General features: G+C 38.3%; 1 protein-coding gene across 2 annotated transcripts; it reads left to right on the top strand.

The window, feature by feature from the left end:
• Positions 1–5349: 5349 nt before the first annotated feature.
• LOC113227605 (protein GPR107) lies at positions 5350–23769 on the top strand. 2 transcript variants are annotated; one of them, XM_026460576.1, is made up of 13 exons: positions 5350–5436; positions 7122–7232; positions 7509–7663; positions 8204–8334; positions 11428–11519; positions 14837–14941; positions 16175–16458; positions 18037–18154; positions 19264–19394; positions 19847–19988; positions 21391–21542; positions 22631–22728; positions 22947–23769. In XM_026460576.1, coding segments are annotated over exons 1-13 (1608 nt in total). In that variant the 3' UTR covers positions 22949–23769. The 2 variants fall into 2 exon arrangements, with proteins under 2 accessions (XP_026316361.1, XP_026316354.1); XM_026460569.1 differs by lacking the exon at positions 22947–23769 and having other exon boundaries at positions 22631–22929.
• Positions 23770–24070: the final 301 nt, after the last annotated feature.

The following is a 24070-nucleotide window of genomic DNA, read 5'->3' as shown; positions in this document are numbered from 1 at the left end:
ACCTCCCTGAGAAGAACGAGCAAGAAACTCTAGGGAATGCTCTTTTCAAATAAACTTAAATGCTATGGAATACATTTTGAATCAAATTTGTGTGGATTCAGGAGCCATGTCGTCTTTCCATACATCTTTATCTAACACGTAGTCTTCAATTTTGTAATATGATTTTTCGATCAAAATATTTTTAATGTAGTTTTTAAACTTAGGAAATGATAAACTTAATATATGCTCCGGAATCTTATTGTAAAAACGTATACAGTTCCCCATAAAAGAGTTGTTTACCTTGGTTAAACGAAATCGTGGTACCATGAGTTTGGACTTAGCTCTAAGGTTAATATTATGGATATCTTCTTTCTTATTGAAATTATGTATATTTTTACGGGCATATAAAATATTTGAGTAAATGTACTGTGATGCCACAGTCATGATACCAGTCTCCTTAAACTTTTCTCTGAGAGATACCCGAGAGCCTAGACGGTACACAGAACGAATCGCTCGTTTTTGCAATACAAATATGGTTTGAATATCTGCCGCTTTACCCCACATGAGAATCCCGTAGGACATTATACTATGGAAGTAACTAAAGTAAACTAGTCTAGCAGTACTAACATCGGTAAGCTCACGTATTCTGCGGACTGCGTATGCAGCGGAGCTTAATCTGCTGGCCAGGGATATATGTGGAAACCACTGAAGTTTACTATCTAAGGTCACTCCCAAGAAGACTGCTTTATTAACAAGGTCTAACTTTTCTCCGTTTATTTCTATGCTTGGACTAGTCGATTTTACGTTAGGTAATTCAAATTTAACACATTTTGTCTTCTTGGCATTAAGCAATAAATTGTTAGCATTAAACCAATAAACTACTTTAGAGAGGGTATCATTAATACGGTCATAGTTAATGTCATGTCTGTCTGTTTTAAAAATCAAGGATGTGTCATCAGCAAACAACACTATTTCGCAATGGTCCTTAACAAAGAATGGCAGATCATTAATATAAATCAGAAATAAGAAAGGTCCAAGTATTGAGCCCTGCGGAACACCCATTTTTACTGGAGAACCCAAAGAAGTCGCTCCATTTATGCCTACTTTCTGAATTCTACCGTTGAGATATGACGAGACAAGTTTCGACGCCTTGCCATTTACACTGTAATGTTCCAGCTTACTAATAAGAGTATTATGATCAACGCAATCAAATGCCTTTGAGAGGTCACAGAAAACACCAATAGCGTTCTGGGACCTTTCCCAAGCATCAAAGATGTGTTTTAGTAACGCTACCCCCGCATCGCTAGTCGATCTACCACTAGTAAACCCGTATTGTTCACTATGAAAAATATGATTCCTACCGAAATAGGACAGTAATTGAGTTAGCATAACCTTTTCGAATATTTTACTTAAAGCTGGTAAAATTGAAATGGGCCTATAGTTGCTAGGATCAACTTTCCTACCGCTTTTGAATAAGGGAATAACCTTGCTGTATTTCATTAAATCGGGAAAAACACCTTCGTCAACGCACCTATTGAAAGCTACAGCTAACTGTGGGGAAATGAGATTAATAACTGAGTCTATAACTTTAGTTGATATGCCCCAGAGATCTTCAGTTTTTTTAACATGTATTGACTTAAAAGCTTTTATGATGTCTTGTGGATTAACATGACGAAAATTAAATAAACTGCCACAAACGTTAACATTTTCCTTTAGGAGATCAATAGCAAGTGAAGGGGAGGAATTTAATGATTTTGTAGTGTTCACAGCAATTTCCGAAAAGAACGATTCAAAAGCTTGGGCTACTTTATCTTTAGATTTTATAAGTTTGCTGTCTAATTCTAAAACTATATCTCTATCGTGTAGTTTAACCCTGCCTGACTCTTTATTTATTATGCTCCAAGTAGTTTTAGATTTATTTATCGATTGTCTAATTTTGTCGCTGTGAAACTTAACCTTAGCAGCTACACAAACTTTTTTAAATATTTTCGAATAAATTCTAACATATTCTATGAAATTGGAATTAGTATTATAAGTTTTCATAGCATATAGCTCATACAAACGAGACCTACTCTTATGAATACCTACTGTTGCCCAGTCGTTGAATTTAGTCTCTCTATGGAAAGTTAATGTTTTCGATTTAAATATATTGTCAAATTCATTTTTAATTAAACCAAATATCGTGTTATATAAAGTATTTGGATCCTCCGGTATATGGGATAGGGAATTTAAACTGTTGCCGATATTATTTTGAAATCTAATTATTCGTTCTGTGGTAATCGGTCTGCAGAGAAATTGGTCTACCTTCTTGCTCATTTTACAATTAAAAGAAGCCAATTGGCCATTAACAATTAATCAATTTTCAATCTTTTCAATGTTTTTGATTAACAATTAACAATTAAAACTGACAATTATGATAAATTTATAGGGCATATGGGGGTCAGTTGGGGCCCCAGTTGGGGGCCCGGTTGGGGACCCGGTTGGGGCCCCAGTTGGGGGCCCGGTTGGGGACCCGGTTGTGGGGCCCGGTTGGGGGGGCCCCGGTTGGGGGCCGCATTGGGGCCCCGTTTGTGGGGCACGGTTGGGGGCCCCCGGTCGGGGCCCCCGGTTTTGGGCCCCCGGTTTGGGGGCCCCGGTTTGGTGGTCCCGGTTTGGGGGCCCCGGTTTGCGGGCCCCGGTTTGGGGGCTCTGGTTTGGGGGTCCGGTTTGGGGGCCCCGGTGTGGGGCGGCGGCGGTTGGGGCCAGCGGTGGGGGTCCGGTTGGGGGCCCTGTTGGGGGCCCCGGTTGGGGGCCCTGTTGGGGGCCCCGGTTCGGGGCCCGGTTGGGGGGCCCGGTTGGAGGCCCCGGTTGGGGCCAGCAGTTAGGGCCCCAGTTGGGGGCCCGGTTGGGGACCCGGTTGGGGGCCCGGTTGGGTGGCCCCGGTTGGAGGCCGCGTTGGGGGCCCGTTTGTGGGGCTCGGTTGGGGGCCCCGGTTTGGGGCCCCCGGTTTGGGGGCCCCGGTTTGGGGGTCCCGGTTTGGGGGCCACGGTTTGGGGGCCCCGGTTTGGGGGGTCCGGTTTGGGGCCCCCGGTTTGGGGGCCATGGTTTAGAGGAACGGTTTGGGGGTCCCGGTTGGGGGGCCCGGATGGGGGACCCGGTTGGGGGCCCGGTTGGGGCCCCCGGTTGGGGGACCCGGTTGGGGCCCCGGTTAAGAGCCCGGTTAGGGGCCAGTTAAGGGGCCTGATGGCTCCGAACCAGGTCCCCAACCGCGGCCTCCAAACGGGCCCCCTGGGGGCCCCCAAACGGGCATCCAACCGGGGCCCCCAAACCGGGTCCCTAAACCGGGGCCCCCAAACCGGGGTCCCCAAACCGGGGGCACCAAACCGGGGCCCCCAAACGGGCCCCCAACCGGGGCCCCCTAACCGGGCCCTAAACCGGGGCCCCCAAACCGGGCCCCCCAAACCGGGGCCCCCAAACCGGGGTCCCCAAACCGGGGCCTCCAAACCGGGTCCCCCCAAACCGGGGCCCCCAAACCGGGGCCCCCCAACCGGGGCCCCCCAACCGGGCCACCAACCGGGCGCCCCCAACCGAGCCCCACAAACGGGCCCCCCCGATTTCAATTGAATTGATTTTTTAATCTGATTGAATTATTGATTGAAATTTAATTGATCGCCCAACACTGAGACGGCCTTATGCAACGCGAGTGCATCTTGAAATTATGCGAATTTGTGCGTCCGTATACGGCACGCGGGGTGTGCGCACACTCATATCGGTATGGAACTGCCACACTTGATTTATTACACACACTGTGGTGTAACTTTTACTTGCTCACTATTTCTATAATTTTAACAAAACAAAACACTCACAACAGTGACGTCCGAGACGAGACCAAAGAATACTTCTACCTTAAATATATTTTATTTTCCATCCTCTACGGTAAAAACCTTCTAAAAACGGGTAGATATTATACAATACATTTTATTGCCTCTGGATCAGACTGTGGCTTGACCATTCCCACCGTCTAAAGGCTTGACCACCTCTAACGGCTTGACCTTAGAGCTTAGATGGAAAAAAATTGGTTTCCAAAGGATGGAAAAAAATTGACTGTGGTTTGTAAATTTTTTTATAGTGCTACTTTGAGATACGAATACAAATAGGTATGTACGGACAACAGCACATCAGACTACACATTTTTGTTCGAAAATCGCCTACAGTGCAACGAAACAAGATACGTTAATATGTCGCACCCTTAGTAATATAAGGGCACAATCCAAAAAAGTAGATTTTTGGGAAATCGCGTATTAAGATTCTGGATTCCTACATTACACCTATTTTTTCAAATAACATCATTGACTTACAATTATATGGACGTCGGGTCCGCGCTAAAAAGTGTCCGCACTTGTAAGGCGCTAAAATCGTATACGGAGCGCGACACTCCGCTTTAGTCTTCATTTGTTCTACTGACAGCGCGATACTGCGATGACATTACAATTTAAATTTCGAATAGGTTGACTTGGGACATTTTTTTCGTGGTTTTTGTATTAGACCCGTCGTCCATTTATTTGTAAGTCAATGAATAACATGCTTATTATTTAAGTTATAAATATGAAATTTGGCAGATTTGTTCTTTGATAAATGTATTATAAATAGCAATAAAAAATAAATAATATAAATAAATTCCATAAGTTTCAAGCAAGTTAAAAAAACACTTTCAAGTTAGACCCATATAGTACAAAAAATATAACAGAAATATGGAGCTATTTAAGTTTGATCCCATTTATTATTTAAGTCCCTATCAATTCCCAAATTTCCCAAAAATCTACTTTTTTTGGATTGTGCCCTTATATTACTAAGGGTGCGATGTAGCTTGATGTGCTGTTGCCTGTACATACCTTAGAGGATGGAAAAAATAAAGGAAGTATAAACAGTACATACATACTTTGAATCGTTCTTATCGTAAGCGGCATAGAGTTGGATTTAAGTCTTATGTGTCAATCTTGACGTGCTCTTGACCCCTGTACAAAAGGGTTTGCTTTGAACTACTACTGTAAAGAGTTTTGTTTTAGCGGACTACATTTTTCAGTGAAGAGCTTAGAGTAAGGAAAAAAAAAGGATGAAGAATGTATAATGCAGACAACCTATTACTTTTGTCGAGTCGCTGCGTATTGAAAATTATACAACTATTACCGAGTCTGAGCTGTCATAATTTTCATTCAAGTTTTTATGGAGAGGCTGTATGGTAAAATCTTTGCCTACCCAAATAAATGGATGAAAATGTATAAAAAAAATCATTCAAGTTTTCTTGCAGTTGGAATTATCGTTGAAATTCTTGATATTTACAGCAATAATTAGAATTTGTGCAATAATTCTGTTAACATTTAGTCATGAAAAATGTTTTCTACAATGAAACCGTCTTTGTTGTGTCTGTTATTGACCGTCGCTGTTGTAACTGGCAGGATACACAAGTTATTCCTTACGGTACGAAAATCCTGTATTTTATTATGTATAAATTGGTATTTCGCCGACTGCGTGGCTTTAAATGTGCATAGGAGCGTATCGAATCAGTACAAAGTGCTTAAATTGTGTTAAGAGCTGTAGGTATAATGCTTAAATAGTTGAAACGTATTTGTGAAGAAAACTCAACAGCTGGTAGCTAGTTAATTATTGTTGCAGTTGTGCGCGGTCCTCACAAATTAGATTACTGAGTCTGTAGTAATGTCATGTAGCTCGGTTTATAAACGACCAATGAATAATTACACTAGCAAAGTGATCATTGTTGCTACGATCACTTGAGGGCCAAGCTTTGATTTTTATATATCTGATAAATAGTTGTATGTGTGTGGGGGTGACCTACCATGCGCGCTTGTGTGTGTGCTGCAATAAAATATAATCAAATACAGTAATCCCTTGATATTAGTGGAAGATTTATGTCTGGAAATTTCTGTAAAAAATATCCTAACTAATATGTTCAATAACATATCCATATGAATTATTTCAATTTCTCAATGTCTCAGTTTGAAATAATTCATATGTACGCTCTAGTCGCACCCTGTCGTGCTAGCCCTACTGGTCTAATTCCCCATTCATTACAGTTCAGGGCCAAGGCCAACAACATTAAAGAATTGAAGGACTTTTCTGGCTCTTGACTGTTTTTATGTCCTCTGCTAGTATGCCTTCCCACAATGAAACTTCGTACGTCCGTCAGGGGTAGCATTGCGTGAGAGATGCACAGGAGTTTCTTCTGCCTCATAGCGGAATCTGCACTCTCTATTTGTATGGTCTGTCTGTACAATACAGTCACGAAAAAGCGTCTGATCGCGTCAGAGGTTTAGTCAGGACTTGTCTCGTCATCCTTTGTCAAAGAAAGGAAGGTCGGTCGTCGTCTTTTGTCCAAAAGAAAGTCTAATATAGAATTCCTGTCAGTCTAGTAAGTCTTTGTGGCCTGTCAGTCTGGTCATCCATGGAGGCTGGATGTGATAGTATTCTCTATCAAGCCACAAAGCCCTGTTAAGACTGCTTCTCTACAGTGTCTGACACACTACAACGATATTTTTATATCTCATTTATAAGCGATAGTTTTATATCTTATTTAGTTTCAGTTTTATGGTTAAGCTATTTCACTGCAATTGACATTTTTCAAAGAAACAAAAAAATTTTGGTGCCAATATGCAAATGCATTAGTTATGAGTTATGACAAGGAGGGCAGAAGAAACTATATGTTTTCTTTTATTCTAAACACTTCTAAATGCAGTACTAGCGAGCTAATGAGCTAATGATTGTGTGTAAAACAGAGAAGGACTATACTGTTATAATAAGAATGTGACAACAATGATGTTTTTAATATGGTGTGGAGAATCCCTTACAATTCAATTTATTGACAGTCTTAGGGTCGTATTCTAGAACTCTACTCCATGCTCAAGTCAGGATTTGAGTATGGTTTAAAGCACTCGAAATCATATTCAAGTCCCTGCCATTCGGGTCGTATTTCCAGTGTTTGACATCATAATCAGATCCTGATTTGAGCATTGAGTAGAGTTCTGGAATACGACCCTAAGTGTGTTTAATATTAATGATCAACTTAAGTAGTAAGAGGAGTCCTACCCTGCTTGAAAAACAAATGTGTTACAATATAATTGCTATTGATTAAAAATTTGTTTGGACAGGATGATGACCGACACTATGTGGACCTCACAACCTTTGGGTTCTTTCAAGGCGGGATGTTGGATGTCCACATGATCAACTTCATGTTACCCACAGGGCCAGTGGAAGGCGAGGTATGCTAATATTTTTAATAAAGCAAGCGGAAGGGTACCTGCCACAGTGATGAAGTTTACTTAAAATAAAATTACAGAAAATAAAGCGTAGATTAGGAACAAGCCAAAATGTATAAGGAATAAATAAAAGTCCAATAAAAGTTCTTAATCAATTTGAAGGAGAAGAAATTTAAGCAGTATATGGAAAAACTTACTTGTGTTTATGTTATACTGAATGTTTTGTTTTTAGAGCATAAATAAAAAAAAGGAATGTTACATATTTTTGAATTTCGACAGTATGGGTTTACCCTGGATCGAACGGTGAATGATGCCATCAATCCGTATTTAGAAGCGCACACTGACACGTGTTTCTTAAATGAAACAGAGAGTGGGTTCCTCTCTCCACAACACCCCGCCATTGTCTTCTTGAAGATGGACTTCAAACGGTTGAAGTATGTATACTATAGGTCACCTTCACTGCTTACATAACACACAATTTTTATCTATCAATGTATTAGAATTTTCACGTAAAGATTGATTCCAAGTCACAGGAGCTACATCACATTTTAGTTGTACATATCAGTTGCAACTACAGCCAAACTGATGTAGAATTCATTTGAAATGCAAAAATTGGAATTACACTCCAACTACTATACAATTGCGTTATTCTGCTATTTTGCAGTAGCAAAGCACCTGGCATGTAGGTCGTATGGGTACTCATTTCCTCTCATTAGTCGTGCACATTACCTTACCTAATGGCAATGGCAGCGACATAAAGCGCGGTAAATAACATAAAACGAGAGATACTGCTATTTTTGCATTGAGAATAGCAATATTTCGAGCTTCTATGTCGCTCTCGCGCAAGTCGCACGCTGTCGTGCTAGCCCTACTTCGAATATATCTTACGAATGATTAGTAAAGCTAAAGATATGATGATTTCAATAGTATTTAACATATAAATGAATTAAAGAACTCTTGACTTTGACTTACAGATTAAACATAACGTGCAAGGGCGAAGTGACTGCATTGCACCTGTACCATAATCGATCGGCCGTACAGTTCGACCAAGGCAAACGCCAGTCGCAGTACATGTTCATAAACCGACGGCGGCGCGATCTTGCAGGTACTTCCATTTTGATACATCCAATTCTTGGTATGCAATTTTGTCAGGTTATGTTGGTCTGGAGATTTCCTTCTAGTAGTCGCCTTTGTGTGTACAGATGTAGGACTGATTGTTTATTGCGACCAGTTTCAATAGAATAGCATAGAATAGACATTTATTGCAACGCCACAACACAAATAAATATTGAAAACACTTAGACAAACAAAACAAAATTAATAAACAAAATAAAAAATACAAAAAAAGAACGACATAAAATACAAAAAGCGATAAAAAGCAAAAAACAAATTTGTGCTGTCATTTGGGCGGTTGTGGCGTACGCAAAAGGACTTCATCATTCAGCTTATGCCACAGCCGTAATTGACTGGTGCGCTGGTTTTCAATGAGCCCTGAACGTGATGAGTGATGGACGTGTGTGTCGCAAAATAAATAAGAACATATATTATACTAGATATTTCAGTTTTATCGAATCTCTCTGGTCTACTATGCTCCACTCTAACGAATGATTCACCTTTTACTGGTGTATAATTTCATCATTCCTTGAAATTATAACTTGAGAACCTGAGCCAAATGAGCCATGGCTAAATCAATAAAAACACTTTGTTGTGGATATTCCAAGGATTTGCACGAAGCATTTCGCTTCTGCATTTATATGGCGAATGGATATGGAGTGGAACTCCCTGCCTACCTGCAGACTTGTTTCCTGAACGCTATAACTTGGGCCTTTTCAAGGCGAGAGTGAATAGGCGTTATTTAGGTGTGCATACTCCATTGTCTACTTAATCGTCACTTTCCATCAGGTAAGATGGAGGTCAACAGCGCACCTATTTTTTTATAAAAAAGGAAACTGAGAAAACAACAAGATGTAAAGACTTTAACTGACATTGCCCCTAAACAAACATGAAAAATGTTTCTTCTTTTTCTGTGCTTATATATTGATAGAGTGCAGAACGGGAGCATATCCTGGGCACATCTATATCCTTTCTTGGTGCTCTGAAACGCTTGAAGAAATCCTCGAGCTTCTGAAAATAGATATGCTGGTTGCACTAGGCACTATCTCTGCCATTCATAACTAAAAAGCGGCTAAGTGACAAATGGGCAAATAATAGTTTTAAATAGCAAAAAATAGATCACAAAATTCTCTTTTAAACAGTTAAAATTAGTTTATGTGTTCGACTTTTCGGAACTTACCCTAACGATACACAGCTGCATTAAACAATTTCAATTTTCTGAAAACCGGGTTACGGTTTTTATGATATCTCAAAAAAATATTTTGTCACGCACTTAGCCACGCTTTAGTTAGCGGAGGGCAGATCTAATCTTCACTCACAAAGATCCCACAATGTGGCTAAGGTTGGATATAGAACGACCCGTCTGAAATAACAGAATATTGTCATTCCTGTTTAGCGATGAGTCAGTCTTAGAGATTTCATATCTCTATTTGCTAAGGTGACATTCGCTTCATTAATCAGTCCTTTCATAAACAAGCTTGCATGACGGAAAAGTGATATAGTTCTTATAACTTTTATTCATGCTTGTTATGAACTGAAATGAAGATTGTTCATCTCAAACACGTTAGAATAAGTAAAAGTTGTAACAGTTGCATTGTTTTTCTCTAAACACTTATGTGCAAAAATGTTTTCAAGAAATTTTCTACATCATTTTTAAAATTCCAGTTACTTATAAAGCCATTGTGTCATTTAAATATTTCGTGGTAAAACGAAGGAAACATGATCATGTGTATTAATTAAACAAAATAAAAACAAGGAAAACGTAAAGGGAAACAAAGTACATTACAGTGGTAAAGATATCGTAACTTGAACTTATTGGGCTGTGTATTGACACGAATGTGAATGACAACGAATATATTCAATTGTTTACTCGCAATGGTTACCTTTATCGCTAAAGAAAAATATACCGAACCCTCCTGCATGGAGGGCAAGCATTGTCCCATCTAAATGAATGTCACTAATTACAGGTTTCCTACTACGGTACGGGTTCTTTTCCGAACGATAGATTTAGTATATTTCGGAACAGTTACACACTTAGCCACCCCCCGTGACTACAGAGTGAACAAGCACGATAGTTTTAAAGTCTATTTTCTCGCATCTAGGCTGTAATTGTATATATTTTTTGTGAACGGGGTAAGCGCCACGCCTGTCCATAAGGCTCAACTCACACTGGCGCAGAGTCGAAGCGTCGCGTCGCGTCCTGTTTTTCAACTACACCGCTTGGCGACTATCGCATTAGTGCGCCGGGATCGCAGTTTGGTCGGCGTTTGACGCCTCATGGCGCCCAAGTGACGCGCGAAGATGCTCGAATGCTACTAAGCGTCAACGCGCATATTTGCAAAACACAAATTTGTACCTTAATAATTGGAAAATATAGATGAATATGCTATAGGCGAAAAAAAAAGACGCGTCGCGACGCTTCGACTCTGCGCCAGCGTGAGTTAAGCCTAACAGTTGCAGTGCCACTCGGAGCTTAAAATCACAAAGATCTAAATGGCACTGCCACTGCGCCCGTCACCCTGAGACATAAGTTGACACGTGTGCCAATAAAGTTGCCTGTAATTTCACCAGCACTCTAAGCGCGTTTTGCGCACTGCATCCGATTCCTATTCGTTCCAAATCCGAGACTATACAAATCTAGAAAAGTCGGACCCACTTCGGATGTCGCTTGTGCACTACATTCGATTCAATTCCGAGAAAATACGACTATCGCTTGAACACCTAGAGATAAAATGTCGGTTCGGACACCTGTGACATTTCCCACTGTCATTTTTCGGTTTCGGAACTGGGGGTCTACTCTCGATCTCCGTCTGACATCCGTCCGAAACAATTACTGCCAAATAAACAATACTTGACCAAATCAAAAGACGCGTGATGCGAATGAAGCTTCATACTTGATACTTTTCGTTTAATTTCGTCGAATATTACTTATTTGACAGTAATTGTTTCGGACGGATGTCGGACGGAGATCGAGAGTAGACCCCTTGATACGACTCGGACGTAGTATACAAACGCTCACAAGAGCGTTTAAAAAGGATGTAAACCCGTCAATATCATTTGAATGTTTTAATCTTCGTATTTCCAGCGGAGGAGAAGACTGCCCGCGAGCAATGTTCGAACGCCGTCCTTAATATCACCAAAGAAACGCGAGACGGATATGATTATTATAACACTAGTGTAAGTAATAATAATAATAATAATAACGCACACACTCAACATAGCCCCGCTCTAGGGTGCCCTGCGTCGCGGGTGCCATGGACTCGCACGTAGACAATCACAAAAGATACCCAAACTCACGAGAGAAATAAATGTAGGCCATACAAATATTTCTCCCGGCCCGGGAATCGAACCTGGGACCTCTGCGTAGCATCCGGCATGGTAACTATTCGGCCACGGAGGCAGTTAAAGTATTCGTAATTACACAGCATATACGTAAAGGCTGTTATTTTTTTTAAATAAAACCGCTGTCTGGTTTGTGATTGGTTTCTGTTTTTTCCGTATTCTCTCGTCAAAATTAGGTCAGTGGTCATTTGGTGAACGAATCATCAAAACTGTTTCAGTAGTTGTTAATAAAATCGCAAAGATACGGAAGAAAACATGAACCATTCAAAAACCGGTCATTGGTTTTTAGTGTAATTTATGTATTTCTGGGACATTTTAAATATTATTAAAGGTGACGCAATGGTGACATTCTGTAAATACACTGTATCACACCATTAATTGGTGCGTCATTTGTCAAAAACCGATAATTCGTTCTAATTATTTACGCTGTACAGTGTTTTCTCGATAACTTTTAATTCTTATTGCTTTGGAACGATGTTATAAGTTTTTGTATATATATTGTTGTTGGGCCAAGATCTTATTCGGTACACACATGTCCTTTTCAGGAATTTGTATTCACTTGGTCAGATTTTTAGATTTTTTAAATTAGAATATACATATATGTATAATATATGCTATCACGTCCGTCTCCCACTGGAATAATTAGAGCTCATAGACGTCCACTCGCTATGTACCTAACAAATAACAATCTCAGTGGCCCAATTATTTCCACTGTGGGCGCTGAATGAGGTCCCTGGTTCGCTATCCGAGTAGGATCAATAAATTTTCTTCTTTTTGTTACTTTGGTCATTTTTGCACTTTGGTCACTGCTCCCCGAAGCCCAATTGAGAAATGAACTTTCCTGAATTGTTTCTGATCTGTGTGTTCTCGGTAGTGCTCCAGAGCGAATTTCGTTGGTCTGGTACGCATAGTACAGGGAATTCCCTAGTTCGAGACTAGACCTCCAAGTGTGCAAATTTTTAAATCATCTCAGTTCGATAGATCGTCAATGGCAGGATTTTATACGTTTGATATTCTGTTTAATGTTAAGAGAAGTGCGCTTGGCAGTGGCTATCAATCGAGCTAACTGTGCAATTGCCATTGCAAAATTTTGTTACTCTGCTTCTCAATGGCGAGTCTACGGCAAGCATTTTTTGGAACTAACTCGCATCACTGGCTCGTATCCTGACTGTGACATCTTCTCAGTACATTTACTCAAATATATTGTATTTTTTTTATTTCCTATGTTTAACTATCGCGAATGTCTTCATATTTAACTAATGTTATATTTATGGTTTCACAACAAAATTAGTATAGCCTGTCGGTGTCGGTCTCTAGGAAACTACCGTACTACTACTACAGTATGTTCATCATATATGTGTATAATTAGAATTTATTTACCTTGTAAGTTGTGTGTAGGCGTATTTTTCTTTTAATTCTTTGAACTAAACGATATGGCAAACAATGACATTACCTGATCTCTAATTAGTACATTATTTGTACAAAGTGGCGATGTTAGGGTGAACGCACTGCACGCGCGCTGCACACGTCCTGCACGCGTGCTGCACGCGAGCTGCATGCGTGCAATAAAATACATGTTATTGTATGTGGCGCGCGAGCGGCAGGTCGCGAGCCTATCGCCAACAGGCGCATTTGCGGCACATTCGCCAGATCTATAGATCTTAGATGACTTATGTTGATAAGCAATTGCGATTTGTTTTGTTGCGAAATATAATTATGAAAATGTTACTGCCTTTGAAAGTGAATGTTGCGAGTGTAAAAATATGAGCTTCCATAAATTATGTGGTTTAAAACCATTACTTTTTTAAACAGACTAACGTACCTTGCTAACAAATATTATTGTAAATGCATTTCTCATACAGGGATATATAAAAAAAAGTAATCATGATCGTGTTTTATTTGATACTTATGTAGATTACTTTTCAGCCTCCTCTCGTAGTTACAGATATATTAGGTACACGCAACTAAGCGTGATTTGTTGTGTCTCAACTGTATATTTATGTGACAATATTTGATGGAACATATTGTTACATTGAAGAGTTCAAATTACTTTTACAAAAACACAACAATATAGCATACACAAATAGATAAATCTTTTAAATCCATAATTTTTGAGATTCTTAACGACCTTCAAGTTTACAAATGCATAACAATCATAACTATTTATATAGAAAAAAAAAAAAATCAATTCCACTTCAAATATCAGCTGTTAAGTACAGGTTGTTGCATAAACTTTGCGCTCAGATTGCCAAAATCCACAAATTTTTCTATTAATTGACACCAGTTTGATCGTTTTACATCTTGGCCCAAAATTGTATGAACGCGTATCTGTCTCCTTTGATAGAGAAAAATATTTTAAATATTTAAAACACCGGGCGAAAACGCTTTAATTCTATAATGAATGGCGCGTGAGACCCGCGCTGTGCAACTCGAGCGCCGCACGACATTATGTGAATGTGTACGTCCGTACACGGCGCGCAACGGGCGTGTACACATACAAGCCGCGCTGCAACGTTTGTATGCAGTTACCTTACTTATTACGCTACGCTATGTACATAGTTTATCGTAAGCGACTAAACAATATAGTTATACTTTTTCTCCTACAATCTGTCTAATGCGTTTAAACGAGAATGTAAGCGCTGCGGCAACGTTAACTGCCTCCGTAGCCGAATGGATAACAAGCTGGTCTATCACGCAGAGGTCCCGAGTTCGATTCCAGGACTGGGAGAAACATTTGTATAGCTTACGTTTATTTCGCTCGTGAGTTTAGATGTGACTTGTGGTTGTCTATGCATGTGTCGATGACACCCACGATACAGGGTTTCCCTAGCGCGAGGCGGTTTATGAGTGGCGTTAAACAAAAAACCGTGGTCACTGCGTGTGCAAATTCACTATTACGTGTTCGTCTTTGGATGAGTTGCTAGACTTGGGCACGATTTTTAATCTTTCTCAAAAGGATTGCACTAATATTAACTTTATATAACACGAAATATATCTTTATAATGTCCTATCTTAAAACCTTTACTACTAAAGTTTGTAATTCTGACACGCACTATGCGAATTCTGTTACACGCCTGTAGTCGTGTTGTATAAAGTGCGCTCCCGCTCCCCAGATTGCAAGTCGTATTAATAAAATGTATTGTGCATAACAGTTTGCCATGTACGTGGCATCGAGCAACGAGGAGGGGCTCTACAACCTATATTTCCACAACTGCCCGCGCGCTACCGGCAAACCCGCGCCGCTCATCAACACCATCGTAAGTTATTTCGATAGTCGTTATTTATTTTATTATAAATAACACGTCATGATGTGTCAGGGTGTTCAATTTATGGGCCATCCTATCTGTGAAATGTTATTTCTTCGTATGCGCCGGGGCATTTGGAATTTAAAATTTATTCTGTGTAATGGACAAATAATGTAATCTTGACAAAAAAATTATACAACTAGTGCACACAGTCATATTTAGCGGAATAGTAGTAAAAACGTCAAAAGCAGTGTTTTTAAAAATACTGGCAGGTTATTTTTTACTTTTAAAATAAAAAATGAAAACTGTAAATTTTTTCATTAATATATTTTAATTTTCTAATACTACAGGTTTGTCGAGCGGTTAGAGGATGATTTTGTGTTCTTGTAAATTTCGTATACATTCATTGGAAAAGTGAATTATTTAATTAAACTTTGATTTAGTCAATGTTAAACTGTTTCAGCTTTGTCACAAAATGTAAAAAATGCATTTTTTTTACATTTTGAGAAACGCAAGCGCTAGCGCAGAACGCTACTAAGGCAATGTTAAAAGATATTAATGTAATTGTTACTTTATGTCTAATTTTTATGTATTGAAATGTAAACGTGTTAAAAATTTTATGTTCTTACTTTTATTTGTGCCCCTGAATATATTGTGTGTGTATATTGCGCATTGGCGACTTTCGCCGATAGTAGGATTATTTTTGAACAAAATGCAAGAGGAAATTCGACCTAACCAGTAGCATGGATTTATAGGCACCACTGACAGGCTAAGCGAATATTGCGATACGGTGAATCGTCTGTCAATATGGTTATCTTTTCTGTTGAAAGTTGCATTTTTAATCCATTGGAAGTAAATAAGAATTTGCATAATTTGACTTGGCCGTAGTCTTAGAATTTTTATGCTCGTGTGTAGTGCCTAAATGTGACTATCAGCGCAAAAAATATATAATAAGTTAATTTTAATAACATAATTAAAATAATTTTGCATCCAAATATAAAGATATTTTTTTACTTTAGTGTTATTTAAAATAATATTGTAGAAAAAAAAAATGTGACTTACACCACTTTTGTGCTGATAACCTCAAGTGCACTTTAAGCGCTGCTCTGATGTACATGCTGGGAGAAACGAACTCCGATTGTTTAAATCTGTATGTACATTATCGTTTGAGCAAAACCAGTGTTCGAAAAATTTTATTTATCCTTTAATTCTGTTAAATAAATGTTACATATATACATATTTCAGATTGAAATCTACGAAAGCAACGATGGCAATTTCCTATCAGCTGGCGAAATGCCGTTGCCAGCACTATACAGCATGATGTCTCTCATATTCTTCTTGAGCGCTGGTTTCTGGACATTCCTTCTACGCACCAGTCGCCACACGGTGTACCGAATACACATTATCATGTGTGTGCTGGTGTACCTGAAGGCGCTGTCCTTGGCCTTCCATGCGATCAACTACCACTTCATACAGACCAGGGGTGAACATGTGACTGCGTGGGCTATTCTGTATTATATTACGCATTTGTAAGTACTTTTATTTTTAGTCACTTTTAGTAATAATAATAACATGACCACATCGATTCCACTGCCTCGGTGACCGAACAGTTATGATGCTGGTCTGCCACGCAGAGGTCCCGGGGTCCCTACATTTTTTCTCTCCTGAGTTTGGGTGTAATTTGTAGTTGTCTATATGATTTCCCTAGTGTGGAGGTACGAATGTATGCGTTATTATTATATTATATTATTAATTTCATGGTCTCCATATAGCCAATTGCCTTTACTATGAACAGTGAATTAATCCAGAACCCGTTCTAAAACCAATTTAGATAATTTCCATTCCCAAATTGGTCATACAGGACTTCAAAACCGAGACCACTAGGCCACTAACGTTGTTATTACGCAGGGAATTTTTAAATAAATATATAATGTATAAGAAGTTACAAGTCTGAACGATGTTATTTTGACTACTGTAACATCGACTATAGTTACATTAACTAATTATGGTAGTGTCTTTACTGATTGCCGTCTCAGATCAAACTTTATTTGTGTCAATAATAACTGTAACAAGCGAGGGTCAAAATGCGCCTTAATAAATTTTGCATTCTAATTTAATTTCTCTGCTGTTTATACAGGTTGTAGTTTTGATCAGCACACAACTTTAAAAAGGTGATTGTACTTGCGAAAAAATTATGGGTTTTAATTCAGTTATAGGCTTCAATATCTTTCAAACATAATGTAAAATATGTTTAATAATGCATTAGGGTAATTTTCAGGTTAGTTTTCTCTACCTAATTTTGGTGGCATTTAAAAAAATTTAAGTTTATATTGCATTTGTTCATATTGCCGTGAAATATTAAATAATATTTCAGGTTACTACACTCGAGTATTACGTAATACGTCATATCAACATTCTAAAATATTTAAGTAATAAAAATTGCCAAAATTAGGTACAGAAAATAACCTGAAAATTACCCATTACTTTAGTTTATTTACAACTGTATGTGTATGTACGTAGAGAAAATATAAAATATTATATCAATAGATGCCCAATGCAGTAACTGCGCGGTCACAATCACAATAAAAAAAGTAAAAATAAAATAAAATAACTTTATTTCACACTTCTGAAGGTGGTCCATACAAAAGTGTTAGTAAAACAAAATTAAAATCTTAAAGAACTAAATGTTAGTCTAAAAATAATCCAGATGAAAAACGAAATATAAATCAGAAACATTAACTTTAAAATATTCATATTGTAACGTGCAATGACGTCCTCCGGGTCAACATTGGGCTGTCCCAACAATCACTCACATGATTTTGCAGAATATTGAAATTTGAATGCTGCCTTTCTTGTCATAAACAAAGCATATTTTGTATTTTGTGAACTTTTGTGATATCGGCACATAAGGTTTTTTATTTCTTTAAAAAATGTCAATTCCGTAAATGTTACTTATTTAACAATGAAACTGAAACTAACTAAGATGTAAGAAAACTTATAGAGGGTTGTAGATCTCGTTTCCCTGATACCAGATATGTTAATAACTCAAAAGTGTCCATTACTTTAATGCTGTCTAAAGATACACCTTTTATCATTTGCGTTGTTAGGTTGAAAGGCGCAGTGTTGTTCGTGACAATCGTGCTGGTGGGCACGGGCTGGAACTTCATCAAGCACATACTCGCCGACCGCGACAAGAAGATCTTCATGATCGTTATTCCGCTTCAGGTAGGTCCTTAATATTAGATCTTTTGTACACGCTAATTTTAATATATTTATAATATATGATTTTTACAAATTATTGCTGCTTAATAAAGTGCTGTCATTAAATGTCATCGAATGTGAAAGTCTGTGTTCTTTGGTTGCGCTAAATGCATCGTTACCATTGCGGCAACTTCAAGAAATAGAAGTCATAATTCTCCAATTTTTTAAATTATTTTACGGTATACGTATTGACAAACACTCGAATGGTTTATTTTTATATTGGTTACTTGTTCTCAATCCGAATGCATTTTTTTGTATGTATGTTACGCGATCACTCCGGCGGTATCCGTGAATCGATTTTGATGATTCTTTTTTTGTTGGAAAGACGGTACCTCAGAAGTGATCCCATTTAAATTTGAAGTAAATATTCCACACCTAAGGTGGCAAACTAGGGGATGAATCCGGTTTCTCGCACTTTTTGGTAACCAATTTCAATAAAACTTGGCAAATAGATGTGATTCCACGAACTTTTGAGGTTGGTTCAGTCGAGTTCTTAGGTTTGCGCGATTGTTACCCATTGGTAACGAAATTATTTTCGGGTCTAAATTGTGTACTTTTGTTTTTCAAACAAACCAGTGTTTCGAGCTCTTTACAAGTCCCATGGGCACATGACATCCACATCTCAGTCAGCCGTGACCTTGGGAGCTTTGAAGGGCCATAAACGTTGGTTTGAAAAACAAATATATACGCGATTTACTTCCGGTAAATAAAAATGTATATAATATATAGAAAATATGTTTTAAGTAAGTGAGTGTCTTAAACACTGCTGGCTCTTCCTGTTTTTTTTCGTAGCGTTGCAGTAGAGTAGATATGTAGGAAGAATCTAACTGAATGGATTTTCGAAAATTAGAAAGCAGTTAAATATTTAGGAAATGAAACTGTTTCCCCGGATTTAAATCGGGTATATTTGTTTCTTTAAACAAACCGACGTTTCGGGCCCTTTACAGCTCCCATGGCCACGGGTGACCGTCCGGAAAAGTAGTTCCATTTCCTATGTGTAACAATCGCGAAAACCTAAGAACTCGTCAGTTAAATATTTATTTCTTTTTCTCTACAAACGTTGTTATATGCAGGTGGTGGCGAACGTGGCAGAGATAATTATCGCGGAAAGCGAGGAGGGTGCGGCGGAACATAACGCGTGGCGCGACGTCTTCATCTTCGTTGATCTTTTGTGCTGCGTCGCCATTCTATTCCCCGTGGTGTGGTCAGTATCAGATGCTCAATCAAGCCACCGGTTTTACTGTCATACGTGTTTCCCTGCATGCGTATATTTTGTCTATATTACGATCTATGCAATATTTATTTAATTTTATTGAATATCATAATGTTTTTACTGCTACTATGTTCGTATATTTTTTGTGAACTACACCACTCCTTTGTTATTATTATTGATATAAATTCGAACAATACAAAGAAAAATTCCTTCGATATGACTGAACTCGAACCAGCGTCTTTTGCCACACCAGGGTCTCCGCTATTACCAACTACAGTTCAATTCTGCACATCTTACGAATTTGTATATATAATTATTATAATCTAGATTTTGTTTTACTGGTACTTTTTATGAATTATATGTAATTGTTTGATATACAGAAAGGCTCCTAAGTTTTGGCGTTTATTTAAAAGACACCTAGTATAATTAGTGTAATTGTGCAGGTCGATACACCACCTTCAGGACGCGTCGTCCACGGACGGCAAGGCGGCTATCAACTTACGCAAGCTAAAGCTCTTCCGCCACTTCTACATCATGGTCGTTTGCTACATTTACTTCACGAGGATCATAGTTTCACTATTAAAGGTACTCATGTTTATCATCATCAAGGTGGTTGTCTAGCAGGGGAAGCCAAATTTTTTTCTTTGGGGGGAGTTTCAGAAAAACGAAAGTTCACAGGGGGCCAGATTAAAAAATATTGCATTTTCTTCTGGAATATTTTTAATTTATCATTGTGTTGTGATATGATATTCTGTGTGTATTCTAACATAAGGAATAATATCATCGAGTACATAACCAGAAATAGAGACGAAATAAGGGCCATATATACCTGGTAACATATTAGCGATACAGCTCTTATAAATATCAACTCCCGTTTGCACTGAAATATAGACAGCCCGACTACTGACCTGTGTGTACATCTCCGTATATTCCAAAAAATATTCTGTATTTATTGTAATAAAGATAATATCTCCAACAATGCCGTGCTGTTCTATTCGGTGGTGTGGGAAAAACAGCACAACATTTAGTTACAAAACAAACGGAATCTCATTTCATCGGTAATTAAATATGTAATTTTGCAATTTTCGTCCATTATAGCAAAGCTCAAGTTAACTGGTCGATTTGAACTGAAACAATTGACGACACCCGTTAATTGTTTCGAACTCGGGCCAGCCGATCGGAGCGCAGTTGTCACAGTAATGATATGGCAGAATAGTTTTCAAACAAATTAAAAGACATTTCGTCTATATTTCTGGTTATATACTCGATGGATAATATGAACGTCACTATGATCGTCGACCATATTAATCGATTTTACAATTATTTTAATTTCTACTTCCGCGTCAATTTTTTTTGCATTAACTATTACATTTTCATTTACGGTGGAATACCCTATTTATTAAAAAGCACAGTCACAAGTTCTGACGTACATGTGACCAATGAGAAACTGCACAAAAGTTGTAATTTTGCACACTTAAAATGCAGTTCGTCTGTATTCATCGTGTTTTTGCGTACATTTCGATGTATTATCAGAATAGCAACCTAGCTTAAAAGCTCCTAATGTTTTGGTTTAGAAAAAAAACAAGCCGAACGTTGTAACGCGCTCGGGTGCAAAGCAAAGTTACAAAGCTCTAATGTCTTTCACTTCACACTCTAAACACATTTAGCGTAATTTTATTTATTAGTTAAAAATTACCTTTTGCTTTTTATTTCCTTTTTTCGGCTTTTGGTGAAATTACAGGCACATGGGACTTGTCAACTTATGTCTCAGGGTAACAGACGTGGTGGCAGTGCCCATCACATCGTTGCAGTTTAAAGCTCTGAGGGGCACTGCAACTTTTACGGACAGGCGTGTACCTTACCATCAGGCGCCCGACTTGTTCGTTCCGTAACCTGATACTATTAAGAAAATATATTAAAAAGCTATTTTGGTTTGAGCCACTGTTGTCTTTAGATAGTCCTATAGTATCCAATAATCGTTTTGCAGATTACAGTGCCATTCCAGTACTCGTGGATAGATGAGATGTTTCGTGAGATGGCGACGTTTGTCTTCTTCGTTATGACGGGCTACAAGTTCCGCCCCGCAGCGGCTAACCCTTATTTCACACCCTCAAACATGGACGACGTCGAGCCGCAAGTGTAAGTATATTAGCAGCAGTAGAGGTCCTTGTGAAAGAGTTTATCCAGGGAAGTGCAGCCCCTTACGTATTTCTGCCGCCAAGCAGTAATGTCAGCATTACTGCGTTCCGGTTTTGAAGGGTAAGGGTGCTGGTGAAATTACAGACACATGTTACTTGTCAACTTATATCTCAGATCTTTGCAATTTAAAGCTCTGAGTGGCACTGTAACAGTTGTAACAGTACAACAGGCGTGTAGCCTACCATCATGCGCACGACTTGTTCGTCCCGTCACTTGATATAATAAAAATAATTTAAAAAATCTGTATTACGGCTTCTAATCTCGCAGCCGTTGCGTAATCTCGGCATTACTGCGACCAAAGTTTTTTTTGTGGATTTTAGTATAATCCCGCTTGTTTACGATCAAGAATCGAAAAAGTAGCGGTAAATGATAATACTTATGTTGCGAATAAGCATTGAACTTCGAGAAAACTTATTTAGTTTATTATTTAGTTATGATAATTAGTTATTAATATTATAACTTATTAGTCGCGGCAACAGCGTTCGGAAAGAAGAAAACAAAAATAGTGCATAGGTTAATTTACATAAAAAATTGTCCAATAAATAACAGCACAGACTATAACACAACTTTAGAATAATTACTTTCATTCCATGTCAACTGGTGGTGCCAAATGAAGATGTATGATACCGATAAGTAATGGACTGTATTTTTTGGGATTTTTGTTAATTACATTAAAAGGTACTTGTACTACGAGTAACTGCACTTGCAAGTAGTTTCCTGTAAGGACTGGAACAAGTATATAATAGTAGGTCGAACACGACACTCACCTTTTCTTTCGTTGCGCTGGCAGTCTGTCCAATTCATCAATTTCATCATTCAATTCAATTCCGCCTGGATACGGCCGCCACAGGAGGAAAAATCCTCAGGTTCACTACTGAACACAGTACAGTGTATTGCGAACAAAATAAACTATTAAAAAACACAATCGCGCTAATTAGCCAATTTTATGATGCACACGAATCTTAGGATTTTTTTCTGAATGTTCAACTTTTGTATTAATAATTAATTCCGCTATTGTCAAATTTCAGTTTATCAGAAATAGGCGTGCTCGAAGGAGTGACGAAGATTTCGAGAGGGGGCAAACGGGAGGACCAACAACCTCTAATGGAGAACTACGACTCTAATTAGCACTACTGCAAGGTACATTCCTAGTGGATCCTTTGAAGGTGTTCCCACACTCGTGTTCAGGAATTTGTGTCCATCCATACGTGAGATTGTAGTCCATTTGCTCATATATGTTGTCGTTCACCCATTCCAAATGTAGTTTAAAAATATTTACAAATGTCTAATGGGCAGTATGTGGTATGGCTGTAGCTTTTTAGCTTTTATGAACTCAGGTGTGGGAGCACTTTAACAGTTGCTTAGAAGGTACTACTGACATGTTTATTTCCTGTATTCTAAAATTTACTGCTTGGATAATAATGTAGTTATGTAAAAACACCATAATCAATTGTAATATATAGATTAGTTGACTGACTACATGTAATGGTCTTGTAATTTAAAAAAATATATTGCGAAACGCATTATGTATCTTCTGGATGCACCAATACCTGTATATGTATGTTGCTCTTGTTTACAATGTGTATGTAACGATACATAGCGCGTTAAAAATATTTTTATTAACGCGCGTTGTATATTTGGGAAGCACTGATACTGACAGCAAGCTATATCTACACAATACCGATTACCGATAGTAATACCGATTTTACTACTTAACTCATCCCCCTTATTAGCGCGTGGTACTTAGTCAACCACCTTTTGTTGTCTCGAAAACAGTGTTGTATTCTTGAAATTCGAAAACCATATAGGAAGTCTTGCGAGTATAAATACAGGTTGTCCCAAAAATTCGATCAACGCTATTTTCTCTACAAATTTAAAGTTTAACCTTTCTTGGCAAGAATCACTTATAGTCGTAGAGATAATAAGGTTTACGTTTAATGGGTAGTTTTTTGATGAAATAAAAGTAGTGTTGTCTTAAAGGATCAACATCACTGGTTCAATCATTAAGTCTTTACAGTAAAAAAATATTTTTTTTATCATTTGTAGGTATTTATACAATAAAAATCAAGAACTCAGTTACAACAGTCTAACAGGAAATTGATATAATCTCACAGAGTACTAAAAAACCGACCTCAAAAGTCATTCATCCCCTAGTTTGCCACCCTTAGTGGTGGAATATTTTCTTCAAATTTAAATGGGACCACATCTGAGGTACCCTCCTTCCAACAAAAAAAGAATTATCAAAATCGGTTCACAAAGTTATCGAGTAACATACATAAAAAAAACATAGTCGAATTGAGAACCTCCTCCTTTTTTTAAGTCGGTTAAAAAGTATAAGTAAATGTAAATAAAATATTGCTTAGGATATAATAATCAAAAATCTGTTATACATCTTATTGATTGATTCTGGTTCAGTGAATTCATTAAGAAGTGAACACAACACACAAAGAATGTTAAGAGGGAGCATG

The sequence above is a fragment of the Hyposmocoma kahamanoa genome, unplaced genomic scaffold, assembly GCF_003589595.1.
Source record: "Hyposmocoma kahamanoa isolate Upper Pololo Valley unplaced genomic scaffold, ASM358959v1 100021, whole genome shotgun sequence".
NCBI lineage: Eukaryota > Metazoa > Arthropoda > Insecta > Lepidoptera > Cosmopterigidae > Hyposmocoma > Hyposmocoma kahamanoa.
Note: the sequence above shows the minus strand (reverse complement) of the source record. Positions and strands in the feature narration are given on the sequence as shown.

What these genes read in the sequence shown, in the direction of transcription:
- LOC113227605 (XM_026460576.1), top strand. Translation starts at nt 5,350, where the DNA reads ATGTTTTCTACAATGAAACCGTCTTTGTTGTGTCTGTTATTGACCGTC. An exon ending in ATGATTATTATAACACTAGT is followed by an intron (nt 11,520 to 14,836) that starts GTAAGTAATAAT and finishes TGTGCATAACAG; the next exon opens with TTTGCCATGTACGTGGCATC. An exon ending in GACGACGTCGAGCCGCAAGT is followed by an intron (nt 21,543 to 22,630) that starts GTAAGTATATTA and finishes GTCAAATTTCAG; the next exon opens with TTTATCAGAAATAGGCGTGC.